At 38.2% G+C, this 18,870-nt stretch overlaps 1 protein-coding gene across 6 annotated transcripts in view; it reads right to left on the bottom strand.

The window, feature by feature from the left end:
• ULK4 (unc-51 like kinase 4) overlaps positions 1–18,870 on the bottom strand; it is a 591,708-nt gene that overhangs the window by 492,938 nt on the left and 79,900 nt on the right. For 5 of the 6 annotated variants that reach the window (XM_072793220.1, XM_072793224.1, XM_072793222.1 and 2 more), the window contains one exon: positions 10,830–10,898. The exons of the other annotated variant lie outside the window; for it this stretch is intronic. In XM_072793220.1, the coding sequence (XP_072649321.1) occupies positions 10,830–10,898 (69 nt within the window). The remainder of the gene's footprint in view (positions 1–10,829; positions 10,899–18,870) is intronic. 6 annotated transcript variants of the gene reach the window in all.

Here is an 18,870-nt window from a genome sequence, read left to right as displayed (position 1 = left end):
ACTCTGAGTCTGCAAAACTTTGTGTGGTACACCTATTAACAAAGAGAGATGGACTAAGAGATGGATCTACACCAACTCAGAGGCAGTAGCTAAAGGGGATCAAAAACCTAGAAAGAACAAAATCATGCCCCCCCCCCAAAAAAAGAGACAGAAAAAAAAAAAAAAAGAAAACTTTAAACTGTAGGGAGAGAGGTATAGATGGAAGCCTCTTGAATGGCAATAGACTGTAAATACATTCATAATTCACTTCCAGAAATGCCCCACCAGCAGGCATCAATAGTCAGCTGGAAAAGCAGAACCACCTGGGGATGCCAATCAACATCTTTCACCATTTTCCTTGGTACTTGCTCAATGAGCCCATGTACAAACAAAACAGCATGGAGGCCAAGGCTGGAGGCTATGCAAGAGCCCAACAACATGGACTTCCGCTCACTAGGGATAACTTGGCCATTGCCACTGCCAAGTTCCCAACCTGTCATGAACAAAAGCCAACACTGAGTCTTGATGTAACTCCATTCTCTAGAGGACCCAAGTGGTCACCCAGTGGCAGACTGATTACACTGGAACTCTGATCATGAAGGGAATGTTTTGTCCTCACAGGGACAGATGCCTATTCCATGTATTAATTAACCATATCTGCCCCTGCACTTCAGCCATCTCTACCATCAATAGTACTGCCCCTTTAAGTCAGCCTCCCAATGCAACTCCCAAATGTTGTGGCAGGAATGGCATGTACCTCCCTTCTTCTCTTTGGACTAAGAGGTAAGAGCAACCCTGCTATTACTAACCCCGGATAACTGCACCATCTCTTGTAGTTAATCATCCCTTTGTAAATGAACCATCAGTGAATTATCCCAATTTGAGGGCACCATGTGTGAGGAAGTATGAATGATATAATTCCCTCTGCAAGCTTCACTTTCCAGTTTTTCCCATATTGGTTTCTGAAACCAATTATCATTAAAATGATGACATTCCCTACCTTCCTCTGTCCCCATGAGCTAGATTCATATTTTCCTTCTTGGAAAATCATATCAATATTATTATACACTTAGACTGACCAATAATTAAGTTGGCAGGTTTCATTTTGAGTAATAGCTTTCGAAGCCTTCACAAACTATTGATTTTATAGTTTTGAGTTAGTTTTAGTCAAATTTTAAAAAAAAAAAGGAACTGTTAGAATTGCCAGGGACACTGAATTCATATGTCATCTTGGTATCAGAGAATCAGCCCCTGTATGTGGCTTCTTGACTACTCCTCAAGCAACAATGTTCACCATTGGCAAATGTGTGGCAGTGGCTAAGGGAGGGTAAAACAAAGTAGGACATTGGCAGTCTCCAGAGGCCTCAATCTAGTATCAACCTACCATGACAAAAAAAAGTCATGCTGTTCTAACAAGTGCTTTCTTACCAATGTCAGGTACTGCAGCCAGGACTCTTTGGTAGCTATACTGGAAAGAGATACATACCCTTTATTTCCACCCTCCTCCACCTCCTCCTGGCAACCACAAACTAAATCTGACCAAGAGGGAAGGAGAAGTCATTCTAGACAGAAAAAGCAAAGCCAGGCACATATTCCAGGTAATGCCACACTGTCGTGGTAAACCCCTTCTTCTGTACCTAATGAAGGAGGGAGTAGGGTGTAGATGACATACACACACACACACACACACCTTTATCGAGGGTCAAATGACATTTTTATTTGGGATCAACAGAACACAATTATGCCTGCTACATAAATGTTTTCTTAAGAAACCAAGTTACCATTGTCCTTCACTAATATTGAGTCGTTTAGGGTCTGGAATAATTTAAAAGTTATGGCACAAAGAATATAACCTCAATAGTGTGGTTGGAGCTTACTATATATAACTACTATTATTTACTTGTTACTATGCTCTTAATAGTTGTCTGTCAACATTCCTCAAATACAAAGGAAGCTCATTTTAAATTGCAGTTTTCTGCCTCAGGGATCAGCTCTGATTAGTTTTGTTTTGTGCAATTCTCTCCATCACCAATTCTCTTTCCAGGTTTCTTTCATCTAATAGAAAATTAAATGTGATGCTCTGCTAGGCTCCCAAGGATTACTAAATTATATCACATTAAAATATATAAGCCTCACAATTGCTGCTCTTAAAATATTATAACAAAGGTATATGCATGGCCTATGTAAAATGAGCATAAAAATTACAGCAGAAAACACAGAAGCTAAAAATCGTTCTACAACATGTTAGGTAAGAAATTAAATGAATTCTACCACTATAAGAAATTAGGAAACATGCCTTTTAAGAATTCTTTGATGTGAGCTGTTTAATGTGTGTTTAATGCAAAAGTGATGCAAATATGGCAATTCCCCCAGATGATATGTACTTTAGGCATCATGGCTTAATACAACAAATCCAGAATGTTTCACTTTATCCTACACAAAGACCTGAATACTATTCAACTCTTTATCATTTTTTAACAAATTTGTTTCTGATGCTGTCTAAAAAGTAACAGTAAAACAGGTTTGTTTAGCAGGGAGGTACAGGGCAGAGTTGCTAAAACTAACAATGTGGAGCACAGTAATTGAAAACAGTCTCAGCTTGGGCTATACAGGAGCCAGATATGGTTTCACCGTATCTAATGTTAAAGATGGCATCTCCCAGGCCCTCAACACAAAACTCCTGAGAAGACTACAATGACACAACAATGGGGCACAACAAACCACTTTGTGGGGCTTTTCAATAACTACAAAAGGGGGGAAAATTTCTACCAACAAGGTAGAAGTCTTTTTTTTTTTTTTTTCCCCCCAGGAAAGCATCTAAACACCATTTTTACAAATTGCTATCAACAAGAAGAACTGGCTTAACTGCAGGCTTTAGACAGAAAAGTATTACCAGAAACATGGCTAATTTTTTTTTTCTTAGAAGTTCTTCCCACCCACCACAATTGAATAATACTATGTCTTGAGCTGTGACACATATACTGGCAGACATACAACACTTTTGTTAACCAAGTCCCAGTGATGGGCCAAATTTAAATATCATATCCGAAGAAGAGAGAAATCATTTTCTCTGAGATCCTGGTCAAAAATTTATGTCTCTCTCTGTTTGCTGTTGCCCTGGCATGCAGCAAAGGTGATACTGAACCTAACTCAAAGTATATCTAGAGGTGAGATGAGGCTAGTGTCCTTCACACTCCTGCTAACATTCCCAAACTTTTTGTCATGCCAAAGGACACCCGATTAAAAAACTAAACGGCAACCCACAGAATGGGAGAAGATATTTGCAAATGACATATAAAAGGCTAGTATCAAGATCTATAAAGAACTTTTCAAACTCAACAGGTAAAAACCAATCAGTCAAGAAACAAGCAGAAGACATGAACAGACATTTCTCCACTGAAGACACACACATGGCCAACAGACAGATGAAAAAATGTTCCACATCACTTGCATTCAGGGAAATACAAGTCAAAACCACAATGAGATACCACTTTACACCAGTGAGAATGGCTAAAATGAACAAGACAGGAAACAACAGGTGTTGGCAAGGATGTGTTGAAAAGGGAACCCTCTTGTACTGTTGGGAATGGAAGCTGGTGCACCACTCTGGAAAGCAGTATGGAGGTTCCTCAAGAAATTATAAATAGAGCTACCCTATGACCCAGTAATCACACTGCTGGGTATTCACCCCAAATATACAGATGTAGTGAAATGGCAGGACACCTGCACCCTAATGTTCATGGCAGCAATGTTCACAGCAGCCAAACAGTGAAAGGAGCCAGGATGTCCTTCAATAAATGAATAGATAAGGAAGATGTGGTCTATATATACACAATGGAATATTACTCAGCCATCAGAAAGAATGAATACCTACCATTTACATCAACGTAGATGGAACTGGAAGGTATTATGCTGAGTGAAATAAGTCAATCAGAGAAAGATCATTATCAAATGGTTTCACTCACATGTGGAATATAAGAAATAGTAAAAGGAACCATAAGGGAAGGAGGGGAAACTAAATGCGGAAGAATTAGAGAGGAAAACAAACCATAAGAGATCCTTAACTCTGGGAAATAAATGCTGGGTTGCAAAGGGGAGGCGGGTGGGGGGATAGGGTAACTGGATGATGGGCATTAAGGAGGGCACATGATGGGATGAGCACTGGATGTTATACTATACGTTGGCAAATTGAATTTAAATTAGGAAAAAAAAAAAAAAAAGGACCCCTGACTGAGTCTCACATAATAATAATGCACCAGCCTCCTGGGTGCCCTAGACTACTGACCCCCTGGCTCACTCCTCCTCTCTACTGATTCCTTGCTCCTCACCTTCCTTCCCATCTGCAGTCATGTCCATATCTTCAGCAAAGTGGACATCCATGTGGAAGACACACCCAGAACCCCAACCACATAGTTCTCATTGCTCAGTTCGTTAGCCTGTTTCCATCCCAATTCAGCCACTCACCCACAGTCATCTCCTGGACCCTGACAGTACCTCCAGTACTTCTTAAATTCAAATACTCTCTAATCTCCACTCTCATCTTTTTTAAGATCCTTTCTCGGGCAGCCCTGGTGGCTCAGAGGTTTAGCACTGCCTTTGGCCCAGAGCCTGATCCTGGAGACCTGGCATCGAGTCCCACGTTGGGCTCACTACAAGGAGCCTGCTTCTCCCTCTGCCTGTGTCTCTGCCTCTCTCTCTCAGGAATAAATAAATTATATTTTTTTAAAAAAATCCTTTCTCAAAACCTTTCCATGATGATGTTTTAAATGCAATAATGCAATAATAATGCAATAATACCATCCAAACATTACCTTCTTTTCAGCCTTCTTTACTTGCTTCCCTACGTGGACTGAGTCCTGGGGTATAATAAGACTCAAAACCATAGGATCTTATGTAAAAGGGTTTGAAAGTGGCCACTCTCTCCCTCCAATGGACTCAACCACTCCTTTGACTGGAAACCCAACGGTCTTTTGGAGAACATCATACAAGAAGGCAGACTCGTTTCTTTCACCTTAAATTCTTTATCGCAAGCTTAGTTTCTGTGGAATGTTCTCTTTCCCTAGTGAGCCAGCTTTCTCATCCAGGGAGAGGACAGCTTCTGAACTTATCTACTTCAAATCCCCTGGGCACGCATTCCCCTCTTTCTGATGTTGACCTTGACATAGTCCATTGTCAGAAGCCAGCAGATGCAAGATCTTGCACATCCTCCCACCACCCAATCTTAACGCTCTCCCTGATCCACTTACCTTCATTAATCCTCTCTTCCTATTATAGAAGATAAAGTGTCTCTTCTCTGACCTAAGGCTAGTCACCCTCCTGCATCACATTCCCTTCTACCTATCTAAAGGATTATATACCTTCAGCTAGCCCCTCACTAGCCTCTTTCTTCAAGGTCTCCCTCTGGAGTAAATCTCCACACTGGTAGCTAAACTTCTTTATCTTGATACTATGTCCCACTTGCTCACTTCTGGGCAACTTCTTTATCTTGATACTATGTCCCACTTGCTCACAATCATTCCCATCTGACTTCTACCGCATATAAACTGTTCTTATGAGTTACTAATAAACTGTCAAGTCCTGTTTTCAAATTAACCTAATGTCTGTTTTCAAATTAACAGCAATAAAAATGAGAAGCAATAAAAATGATGACGATGACACATGGTCATCTCTTCCTATCTACTAAAGCAACTAGAGAGTTTCTACTTAACCACTCTCCCTTTTCAGGCTCCTTTATGACTTCCTCTTTCTCTATTTAATATCCTTTGTCCATTATAAAGCTTCATGAGGACAGGGACATCTTTTTTGTTCACTGTTGTACATTCAGTGCCTACTCCATTACTTGTCCAAAAATCCCTTTATCCATACCTTATCTTATATCATCATACTCATATCTTATATGAAATTAAATCATAGGCCCAAATATAAAATCCAAAACTGCAAAATTTTACAAAGAAACCTAAGAAAAATGTTTTGTGACCTTGGACTAGACAAGGACCCTTAAGATATCAAAAGCATGATCCATGAAAGAGAAAATCTGATAAATTTGACTTGATCAAAATTAACTTTTAGATAACACTATAAAGAGAATAAAATGACAAGCCACAGCATTGAGGGGGATTGCAAACCACATCTGATAAAGGATTTATATCCAGAATATATAAAGCACTCTCAGATATAGATATTTAGATACAGATACAGATCACTGAGTAGTGAGCATTGGTAAATGGATGGATAATAGGAATACAGATAGCAAAGCTCAGTAATAAGAAAACTTTAACTTTGAAGATTATGATTTCCCCAAAATGAATTGTTCTATGCCCATCCAGCTTGATCTCTTTCAGTCACATACTTCCCAATGGCAAAGTGATTTGGATCATCACTAGTTATACCTACTACATCATGAGACTTCTTCCATGCTGTTATCATTCATACTACCTTACTTGTACTTTCTCATAAAGCTACATAAACTTGATGTTGAATGAAAGTAAATGTAAATAAATATAAACATATTAATGTATATACTACATGGTAGAGTAGTATACTACTATCTACACTATCTTAGAGAAGGACTAAATTCATCAGAAATCATCTCCCTTTAGCATATCACAAAAATTTCGATGTATTAGATGTTCATTATCATTTAGTTTAAAATACTTTAATCCTCTTGCACATTCTTCACTGGCACATGAGTTGCTTAGAAGTATTTTTTTTAATTTCCAAATATTTGCAGGGATTTTCCAGATTTCCTCTTATCTATTTCTAATTTAATTCCATTGTAGTCAGAGAATTTATTCTAAATTTTAATTAATGTCATTAATTCCGTTTATTTTAATCCTTTGTTAAGATATGTTTTGTGGCTGAAAATGCCTTAGTGGATATTCAGTGTGCACTTAAAATGAATGTGTTTTACAGTTGTTGGAGTTAGTGTTCTGTGAACATCAACTAGTTCAGTTTCATTTGTATCATTCAAATCTCTGATTTTGATCTGATTTTGTCTCCTTGTTTAAAACATATTCAACAACAATAATGAATTGGTCTACTTCTACCTGTAGTTCCAGCAAATGTTTCTTCATCTATTTTAAAATGCTATTAGTTGATACATACAAATTAAGGATTGTTAATACTACTTAATGAGGTTTTTTTTTTTTAAAGATTTTATTTCATGTATTTGAGAGAACAAGAATGAGAAAATGAGCAGGTAGAAGGAGCAGAGAGAGGGGGAAGAATCTCAAACAGACTCCACACTGAGTGTGGAGCCCAACACAGCAACCTGAGCCAAAATCAAGAGTCAGACACTTAACCAACTGAAGCCACCCAGACCCCTCGAACTGAAACTCTCACTCTAAAATACTCATCTCCATCTCTGGCAAAATTTCCTTACTGTCTACTTTGTTATTAATATATCTACACAAGCTTTCTTGTTATTAGATATCCATGGTATATCTTTTCCCACATTTTTTAGCTTATCTTTATACCTAAAAGAGGTCTCATATAAACTGTACACAGCTAGGTTTCTCTCCTTTATCTAATATGATAATCTCTCCCCTTTTGAATAGACAACTTAAGCCATTGACATTGAATGTAATTACCAATGTGGAGAAGTTTAAGTCTATCATCTTACTATTTGCTTTCTCTTTGACTCATTTGATCTTTCTTCCTTCTTCCCTGACTTCTTTTGAATGAACTATTCGTTTAGTATTCTATTTAATCTCTTCTATTAGCTATTTAGTGACAGCTGTTTCATTTTTTTTACTAGATACTCTGCAGATTATAAAAGCAATTGTAAGTTACCACAATTCACCTTAAATCAACATTACACTATTTTCATATACAGTGCAACATAAACTATGTATATAATACACACAAAACAGAGACAGAAGAAATATTTGTTAATTGTTGAGATTTTTTTCCAAAATTCATGATAGATATCAGCTCACACTACCAAGAATCTTGAACCTGGACCAAGATATATATACATTGAGGACACTAGGCATATCATACTCAAACTGCTTAAAATCAAAACTAAAGAGAAAATCTTGAGAGCAATTAGAGAAATACTATATATTTCATGTTAAGAAACAATCACATGAATGAATGCTGACTTATCAGAAACCATCCATGCTAGATGCTAGAATGATATTTTTAAAGTGTTGGGGAAAAAAAAAAAAAAAGCTATCTCAGAACTCTGTATCTACGAAAAGACTCTCCAAAATAAAGAAATAAAGAGGAAATGGGTAAATTCATTTCCAAACAGAGAATTTAACAGAAAATGTTAAAGTAAATCTTTCAGGCTAAAGGGAAATAGGCCTAGATACAAACCTGGGTTAAGAATAAAGAATGCCGGGGGGGCGGGGGTGGATAAAGAATGCCGGGATCCCTGGGTGGCTCAGCAGTTTAGCACCTGCCTTCAGCCCAGGGCACGATCCTGGAGTCCTGGAATCAAGTCCCACATCGGGCTCCTTGCATGGAGCCTGCTTCTCCCTCTGCCCGTGTCTCTGCTTCTCTGTCTCTCTCTGTCTCTGTGTGTGTGTGTGTGTGTGACTCTCATGAATAAATAAATATTTTTTTAAAAAAAGAACAAAAAATGCTATAGAGTAGAGCATCCAGGTGGCTTATCCAACTCTTGATTTCAGCTCAGGTCATGATCTCAGTCTCCGCACTGAGCATGGAGCCTGCTTAAGATTCTCTCTCCCCCTACAACTTTCTCTAAAAAAAAAAAACAAAACAAAAAACAAAAAAAAAAACCTATAGAGGTAAATATGTAAGAAAATATAAAATTCTTTTTCTTAATCATAAATTCACAGGGAGCCACAAAAGTAGTACAGAGAGATCCCAGATCCCATACTCTCTTCTTCCAGGCTCCCAGAATGATTAATATCCTACACAATTATAGTACAGTATCAAAAAGCAAAAATTTGGCATTGGTACAATATGGACATATCACATGTGTAGATTCATGTAACCACCATCACAACCGTAATACAGAACTATTCGATATCACCAAGATCTTGCTATCCCTTTACCGTAAAACTCTCACTCTCAGTATCCCTAATCCCAACAACCCAGTGGTCTGTTGTCTAGCTCTATAATTTTGTCATTTCATTTTGTCATTTCAAGAATAACATATGACTTTCAGCACAACACCCTTGATATCCACCCAAATTATCATGTGTATAAGTAGTTCCTTCCTCTTTACTGTGAAGTACTATTCCATGATAAGGATGTACCAAGATTTGTGTAATAACTCACAAATTGAAGGATATTTTAGTATTTTCAGGTTTGGGCTATTGTAAATAAAGCTGGTATGACAGTCAAATATAGACTTTTGTATGAATATAGGATTTCTTTTATCTGAAAGGGAGCCCGAGAGCAAAACTGCTGAGCCATATGGTAAATGTAGGTTTCATTTTTCACAAAACTGCCAAAACGTCTTCTAGACATACCATTTTAGACTCCTACCAGCAATGTAAAAAGATCCAGTTATCAGCATCTTTGCAAGCACGTGATCTTGTCACTACTTATTATGCTGATTGTTTTAATATACGTGTAGACGCAGTCTTAGGTTGCTTTTCTCTAATGAATAAAAATGCTAACCATCTTTTCATGTACTTATTTACCATATATAACCTCTTTGGTGAAATGTCTCTCAAGTCTTTTGCCCATCTTCTAATTTTTTTATTTGTTTACTGCTGAGTTTTGAGAGTTCTTTACTACTGTAAATATGAGTCCTTTGTCAGATATGTAGTCTGCAAATATTTTCCTTCCATGTGCAGTTTGTTTTTTCATAATCTCTTAACAGGATCTTTGCCAGAGCAAAAGTTTCTCATTTTGATGAAGTCCAATTTATTGATTTCTTTTGTCTTTTATGGATTATGCTTTTGGCGTTAAGTCTAAGAAATCTCTGAGGGTCACAAAGAGCTTTTCCTCTGAATACTTTACAGGAAAATAAGATAATCCAGAGTGTGGAGTTTTGTTGTCAAGCACTTAAAATATGGCCAATAACCTCCTTCCTATGAAGGCGTGATCCTCAGATCTAGTTTTGACCTCCTGAAACCTCAATGGAAAGTCCATGGTCTTCATCAAGCCCCTCTTAACCTAGTGGGACCTGATCCCAAAAATCTATCTTCCCAGCACTGGGCAATTGCTAAAACTTCTGCACAACTCTTCAATCTCCCAGCTGCTGCTTTCCACCCATTTCCATGCAATATCACTCAGCACATGCACAGCTTTCAAGTTAGCCAAGGACTGCAGAGTACCTGGTACACACATTCTGTGACTTTGCTCTTGAAAGATTCCTCCCTACTCCTTTTCTACCCTGTCTAGTAATGCCAAATTCCAACCACAGTCCTTTGGCCCAGCAAGACCATTATGTTCTACCTGAACTCTGTCCCCCTGCATGAATTCGGAGCTCCTACAAGGAGTAAGCCAATTAAAAGTACATCTCCCCTAGACTGCCTCCTTCTTTTGAATAGTGTGTCTTCATTAGCTTCTATGTATTTCTATTCTTATATTCTGTCTGATTCGTTATTGTTATTGGCCAAAGGGTTTGCCAATACAGCTTCTCAACCATTGTCAGAACCAGAACTCCAACCCAAGTCTGATTTTTATGTTAATGTTTCAGTTTGGAAGAAGTATATTCCAAACATGAACAAACAAAAAACTGGTTACAGGGGCACCTGGGCAGCTCAGTTAAGCATCAACTCTTGGTTTCAGTTCAAGTCATGATCTTGGATCGTAGATCCAGCCCTGCATCGGGCTCTGCACTGAGTGTGGAGCCTGCTTTAGCTTCTCTCTCTCTCCAAGTGAAAACAAAGTACTGAACAGTCTGATTAAAATAAATGGATACATACATCCAATGCTTGTATATCCAACGATCCTTCTGAAAGAATGATGATACTGGATTCTGTAGAGTGAAGGGACTCGGTGGGTTGGGAACAAAGAGGGAAGGCAGATTATTGTTGGCTGTTTGAGGTGTGTTCCATGTGCACCTGTAACTCATTCTAGCTGATGATTCCTTAAACCTTAATAAAAAAAGATTGGCTAGCATCACAAGGAAAAAAAAAAATTCTCCCTCTCCCTCTGCTCCTCCCTCTTACATGTAGCTATAAATTTATATGGAAGATACTTTTTTCCTTTCTATAGTTAAAAATAAAAATCAACAAACTTCCTTGTTACCTCCTGTGTAGACAGGTAGGTTGCTCTTTATTTCCCCTCTTCCAAATGTCCCTTTTACTAGTAGCAGTAGACTGTCAAGAGTCTTATTCCCAACTAATTGCTTCAGGGAAACCTCAAATTTCATCTTCTATTCTAAATTGTGCTAAATCTCAAAACCGTAATAGCAATAACCACCAGCCCACCTACCCTAAACAGCCTTATTATCTTACCATTTCAGGTTTCAGTTCTTCTCTTGGACTTTTCATAATTTCCCTTATCTTCTTGTACATTCAGCTAAGTATTTTAAAGTTCTGTTATATTTTAATCTGCATTTCTAAATTTTTTTTTACTATTGAACTATTTTCAGATTATCTAAGTAGCTACACTGCCATACTTAGAAGGTCATATTTTTATAATGAGAAAAATGAGAATCAATGTTACATGGAAAAACTCTAGGGAAAACAATTTCACATCTATGCATAAAACACACTCAAAAGTACAGCCAAAAAGTACAAGTATCATTTGTTCTTCAAAAAAAATTTAGGGGATCCCTGGGTGGCTCAGTGGTATAGCCCCTGCCTGAGTCCCAGGATCAAGTCCCACATCAGGCTCCCTACATGGAGCCTGCTTCTCCCTTTGCCTGTGTCTCTGCCTTCTCTCTCTCTCTCTCTCTCTCTCTCTCTCTCTCTAATAAATACATAAAATTAAAAATAAAAAAATTTAAGTTGGGCGCCTGGGTGGCTCAGTCAGTTAAGCATCTGCTTTGGGCTCAGGCCATGATCCTGGGGTCCTGGGATGAAGTCCCACACTGGACTTCATGCTCGGTGGGGAGTCTGCTTCTGCTTCCCCCTTCCCTTGCCTATGCTTCCCCTTGCCTATGCTTGCACATACACACACACACTCTCTCTCTCTCATAAATAAATTTAAAAGGGGGAGGGCACCTGGGTGGCTCAGTTGGTCAAGTGTCTGCTTTCAGCTCAGGTCATGATCTCAGGGTCTTGGGGTTGAGTCCACATTGAGCTCTCCCACCCAGTGGGTAGTCTCTTCTCCCTCTCATTCTCTAATAAATAAATAAAATCTTTTTTAAAAAATAAAATTAAAAAGAATTTTTAAAGGTGTAAGTTGAATACTAGGACTGTGGAAAATAAGACCTATGACAGAATAGACTATGTGCAGTTGTGCTAGCAATGAAATGCTACAGTACTGACACCACCAAGGACAGCAGAGGAAGTGGTGCAATTATGTAGCTTAATACTGAACCAAGCACTTGAAGTATACACTCTATACTACAATCTCTAAAATATACATGGGATCTGTCTCTAAATGAATGCAGTCCATCACATCCCCTACCTAGAGTTCCAAAAGCACACAATGTTCAGAGAAAACTATGTAAGTTAAATAATGCTTCCAATCTCCATCTACTGCTTAACATAAAGTTTAATTCTAAAACCCATTCAGTAGGAGGCTGAATAACAGTGTTGATATTCCTAAGTCAAGAATTCTTAGGAGCTATCATTCTTTTGAGCAACTAAATCACAAAATGTGATTATCCTCCAAAAAAATTATGCCATAAAAAGTTTGAAAATTAAATTTCAAAACAATGACAATAATGTTGCAGAGCATAATGAACTTAGTGAATATGTTAAAAATGAAAAGAAAAAAATAACAGCAATCAATGACAATAGATCAACAGATCATAAACCAAAACTGCATTTTAATTTAGAAAAAGGTTAAAACAAAAGTTATAATCCATATAATTATTTCCTTATTGTATATTTAACATGGTGGTTAAAGTGACACTGCAAAGGAAAAACATGTACTTCCACAATGCAGATATTTGGTATCACCTCTTTAATCAAGTGATCAAAGCAAGTAAAACCAATAGGGGAACTCTGACACTATATGCTTCTCAGTATGATGAAATATGAAGTACCCACCATTACCTATGATAAATTCTTACCCAAAAACAAAATTTAATCTGAATCTAATCAAGGCTCTCAACCTAACTTACAATTTACAGGAAATTGAGAGACTAAAGGACCAAGAAAACAGAATAGACAAATCCAAAATGTAGAACATTCTACAAGTGGCTTGAATTCTTCAAGAAATAGATGTCATTGGAGGAGGATGGCAAAAAATCTACAAGAATTAGCACAAAACAAACCAACAGATTATCAAAGAGTAATAATACATCACAAAGCAAGTGGAGTTTCTTCTAAAAACACAAGGGTGACTTAATTTTAGTAATACCAACAATACTTGTTAATAGAGATAGATAGAAAAACTTTGCCATTAGCTCTGTACATGTCCTATAACCAAACTCAACACTCATTCATAATAAAAATAAAGTAGAACTTGGTAGATCCTTATTTAACAAGATTTTATACCAAAAGTGAGTATTTATGAGAATACAGAACATGGAAAATTCTCTTTCATTGGTGTAAGGATTTTCATTTTACACAACTTTAGAAAATCTTTTAGATAATCCTCTAAAATTGAACATATGCCAACACTGTGACTAGCAATTCTAAATCTATGTATCAAAATGCATGTCCAAGAATTACTTATAGCAGTCAAATATGGAAAACTACCCAAATGTCCATCATCAGTGGTATACTATATTCATTTACTGAAAATGAACTACAGGTACCTAAACAAACAAGGATTTCCCAAACATAACATGGAACAAAATAAGCCAAAAACACAGGTTATATGATACACTTTAAATACAATTCAAAAGCAGGCAAAACAATCCTGTATTAGATATCACAACAGTAGTCACCTGTAGAGCAAAGAGAGAGACAAGTAATAGGGAAAGGGGTCTCCTGTTGTGCTGATAATGTTCTATTTCTTGACCCAGTTGGAGTTTTGGGGTTTTCATTTTGTGACAAGTCATTGAGCATGACACATGTGTTTTGTACACATTTCTGTATATTTGTAACTCTTCAATTAAATAAAAAGCATTATAATTTTTAATTCAAAAAGCACAAAGTAATCCCTATATCCCTAAGTAGGTAACACAAATTGAAAAAATATGTAATTATATATAAAATGATATATTAAAAATACATTTTTTAATTATGTAATTTATATTTTTATATCATATCAGTGATGGAAGTAAGAAGTAAAGAAACTCAGTATTTTGGCTATACATATCATCCAGTGAATTATATCCCAAGAACCAAAATAAAACGCACAAAGATACCTTAAGCTGCACTTTGCAGTTTTGTTAGCAATAATATTTGTATTATTTTTAAACTATTATTCTAAACTGTAGTTCAAAGGCATAATTAGCAGCCAAGGTTTTCAGCTTAAAAGAAAAAAATTTATTTTTAAACGTTTTATTTATTTATTCATAAGAGACACAGAGAGAGAGAGAGGCAGAGACACAGGCAGAGGCAGAAGCGGGTTCCCTGCAAGGAGCCCAATGCGAGACTTGATCCTGCATCCCAGGATCATGCCCTTAGCCAAAGGCAGACACTCAAATGCTGAGCCACTCAGGCATCCCCAACAATAAAAATTTTAAATCAGCAAGGTAAAAACTCTGAATTTAAAGTTGAATTAGAGGTGTCCATATGAACAAACTTATTTTCACTTTAGGAAGTAAAACTTCCTAATTCTGACCCTTGAAAAGTTCTAGAAGAAATGACAATCTCCGTAGCAGTGAACACCCCTTCCCAGACTGTGTTCTTCTCTAAGTACCATTTCCAACTAAAATCAAAGTTTCCTGAAGAAACTAGGGCTGATTATTCCCAAGATAAGCCTGAGAAATCTTGTTGACAAAATGCAAGAACATTATTAGAGACAGTAGCAGGGTCATGTTCAAAAGCAAGAGGCAAACTCAAAAGGGCTCCCATTAGACTTATTACAGTTTAAGCATCAATAAAGACTACTATTTCAAAATAATGAAATATATAAACATATATATATAAATCCATAAGTTCTTAATACAAAAGAAATCATTGGATGCATCAAGATTTCAAAGGTACCAACTCATTGTTCTGGAAAATGGCCTATAAAGGAAACAATCACTTATCCTGCCTTTGCTAAACAAACTATACTTTAGGATAATAATTTAGTTGATATAAGAAAGTTCTTCAATAAGAAAAACTCTGAACTCCAAGTGAGAAAGTAAGGCATTTAAGCAATGATCATCAACGGATGCTAATAGCTAAGTAAAAGAGCAATAGATAACTTGCAACAAGGCTAACAACACTTGGAGCCAGTGAGGCAACCAGACATTCCCCACCTCCCCGTGTGAGGCAATAGGAAATACACAGCAACAATTATGAAGAATTCCTATCCCCCTCCAAAAAAACTGAACTTGAATCTAATCAAGGGTCTGTATCAAAAACAACAGTTCACAGGAAATGTAGGAGATTAAGGACTATATTAAATGACATCAAAAGGGTAGAATAGAATTTCTGACATTCCAGCTTTGGCTAAGACAAATGACAATTTATCTTTAATAGATGGCACTAAAACACAATGGGGAAATGTTTGAAATTAAAAGACGTAAGAGTCTACCTTATCTAAATGGAACACAAGACCCTATTTCAATCCTGGCTCAATGAAAAGTCACAAAATGAGATGTATGGGACCATCAAGGAAATCTGGGGAGTGGCTATTACCCCATGACTCCCTGGGAAGAACTAGAATGGCAGAAGCACACAAAGGAGCGCCTGTCCTCTGGCCGCCATGAAGCTCAGGGCACCATCAGCCCAAACTACCCATGTTCAAAGGCCAGGACACCTCCACTCAGCCCAGGCTGAGCTTGGAGCAATTAATCTGAGTGAGAAGAAGCCTTACAGTCCAAGAGGTGGCCCATAACCACTATAAACCTCATTGCTGATAACCTGTCCCTGTGCATAAAGAATCTTAATGGTAGACACCTGCACCCCAATGTTTATAGCAGCAATGTCCACAATAGCCAAACTGTGGAAGGAGCCTCGGTGTCCATCGAAAGGTGAATGGATAAAGAAGATGTGGTCTATGTATACAATGGAATATTACTCAGCCATTAGAAACGACAAATACCCACCATTTGTGGATGGACGTGGATGGAACTGGAGGGTATTACGCTGAGTGAAATAAGTCAATCAGAAGGACAAACATTATATGGTCTCATTCATTTGGGGAATATAAAAAATAGTGAAAGGGAATAAAGGAGAAAGGAGAGAAAATGAGTGGGAAATATCAGTGAGGGTGACAGAACATGAGAGACTCCTAACTCTGGGAAATGAACAAAGGGTAGTGGAAAGGGAGGTGGGCGGGGGTTGGGGGTGACTGGGTGACAGGCACTGAAGGGGGGGCACTTGACAGGATGAGCACTGAGTGATATGCTATATGTTGGCAAATTGAACTCCAATTAAAAAAAATAAATAGATAGAATCTTAATGGTATGAGACCTGATTTGGGACATGTTCCAGACTTACTCTATAATCAAACCCTCCAGTTTGACTTAGAGGAGACTGCACTTCTATATATGATAGATTTTGAATTACATAATGACAAGGATACCTTTAATTACATTGTCAAGGAAATTAGTGAAGCTGTTCTATGTTCTAGTTCAATGAAAACTCTGTAGGTAAATGGAATGTCTCCATAATCCCATTACATAAAATAAATAAGTTTCACTTACTGGATAGATGAATATTCAGGGGACCATTAGAAAGGAAACCAATCATTTATCAACAATAATATACAATACACAGACTGCTAAACCAAATTCACAGGAATGTTTTTTGTTCCACATTTAAACCACAGCCATTCAAGATGGGTACGGGCCGATGCCTACATGACAAAAAATAACTATGATGTCCACACTGCCCCTGACTGGTGGGTTCTGGGGTGCACTCTAGCTCTGTCTCTTAGTAATACCAGATTATTCATTCTCTATGATAATAAGATATACAAAGGTTTCCCATCCAAATGGTCTGTATACTACCGGTTAGGATATCTTGCACCCAAAAATGATGAAATAAGACTCCTTGAATGCCAGCCAGATTGAAATGTATGATCATTTATACATAAAGTGACTAACTCCTGAGCTTCCTATAGGTGAGCTTCCTATAAACTTCTAATCTTATTATTCGAAAAAGATCTGATTTCTATAGATTTGTCAAAATACTTCTTCAACTGGGGAGTTAATGAATTCAAAAAACTCACTAATTTCTCTGTAATTATTGAAAAAGGTTTTTAATGATAGCCTAAATGCTCCTCAAGCAGTATGAACTGAGTACCAGTGGTACTCTAAAATGAGAGGGTCCGGACGCCCTGACTACTCAACAAGGAGGTGCACGTCCTGTCATGGGTGAAATGTTTGTCAACAAATCCTGAATTATTACTCAAAAATCTAAAAGATCCTAAAGACCAGATAAAATTTTTTCATCAAATAAGTGACATCTCAGTGGGTTGGGCAAGATAGCGGAAGAGTAGGAGTCCTCAATTCATCTGATCCCACAAACATACCTAGATAACTTTCAAAACAACCTGAACATCTGACCTGAGGTTTAAAGAGAGAACATAAATTAAATCTTTTTTTTTTTTTTACATAAACAAAATCTTAAAAAAAAGGACAGCTCCAGTGGCCCAGCGGTTTAGCACCGCCTTCAGCCCAGGGCGTGATCCTGGAAACCCGGGATCAAGTCCCACGTCAGGCTCCCTGCATGGAGCCTGCTTCTCCCTCTGCCTGTGTCTCTGCCTCTCTGTGTCTCTCATGAATAAATAAATAAAATGTTTTAAAAAAATAAAAATAAAAAATAAAGAGAACAGCTGGAATGCTAGAGAGAGAAAACCTTCTGCTTCTAACAAGGTAGGAAGGCAAAAAACAAATCTGAAAGAATAAAGGGGGGGAGGAGGACCACAACTAGCAGGGCTAAAGTGGAGTGGCAAAGTCTCCAGGGCACAAAAGCCCAGCTCTGAAGAGGCAGGAACTTTACAAATCCGAGCTGGAGTTTTCCCTGATGGAAAGGTGCTTAGTAGGGAAATTGAGCAGAATCAAGGAGGGGCAGTGAAGCCTCAAGATTCCTGGAGTCACTAGAAGAGGAGGGGCACCTGGGGGGAAAGCTCACTGCCAATCTTAGTTCAATATTGACAGCTGCAGCTCTCCCGGGCATTTTGGAGAAACCAGTCAGTAAGGTGGGCCAGCTCCAGAGTGGCCTTTACGTTACAGCCCAACCACAGACAGAGGTGGCTGTCCTCTGTCCCCTTTGGGAGAGGCAGTCCCTGGGAGCATGGGTTCAGGGGCACAGGGCCCCAGATCCCAAGGCGCCTAAGCGGACAAAGCTGTCTATTTTCCAGTCCCCCTGGGATAGGCAGAAGTGGGGAGAGCACAAGACAGCGAGAACTCTCCTGCCACTGGGCCCCCAAAAGCTGTGCATATCAATGCACATGTGCCTACCCCCAGGAGCATCTAGGCCACAGTTGACTGGAAGAATGCGGTTAGTTACTTGTGGGAAGCTCAACTCCAGAGCTGGAACATGGCTACCACCACTTTTTTTCCTCTTTATTTCACCTTTTGCCTAGGAGAAGCAGGGCCTCTAGGGAACAAAGGCCTCACAGGATAAACCTGGCAAGGGGCAGGGCATCTCCACCCAGGCACAGACACCTGAGAATCAGTACAACAGGCCCCTCTCCCAGAAGAACTCCTGGAAGAACAGGGGAAAAGCAAGTTTATTGAACAAGCAGCACTTGAAAGCCCCAGCACTGAGAGAAAATAGTACATAAAACTAGATG

The sequence above is a fragment of the Canis lupus genome, chromosome 22, assembly GCF_048164855.1.
Source record: "Canis lupus baileyi chromosome 22, mCanLup2.hap1, whole genome shotgun sequence".
Classification (NCBI taxonomy): domain Eukaryota; kingdom Metazoa; phylum Chordata; class Mammalia; order Carnivora; family Canidae; genus Canis; species Canis lupus.
Note: the sequence above shows the minus strand (reverse complement) of the source record. Positions and strands in the feature narration are given on the sequence as shown.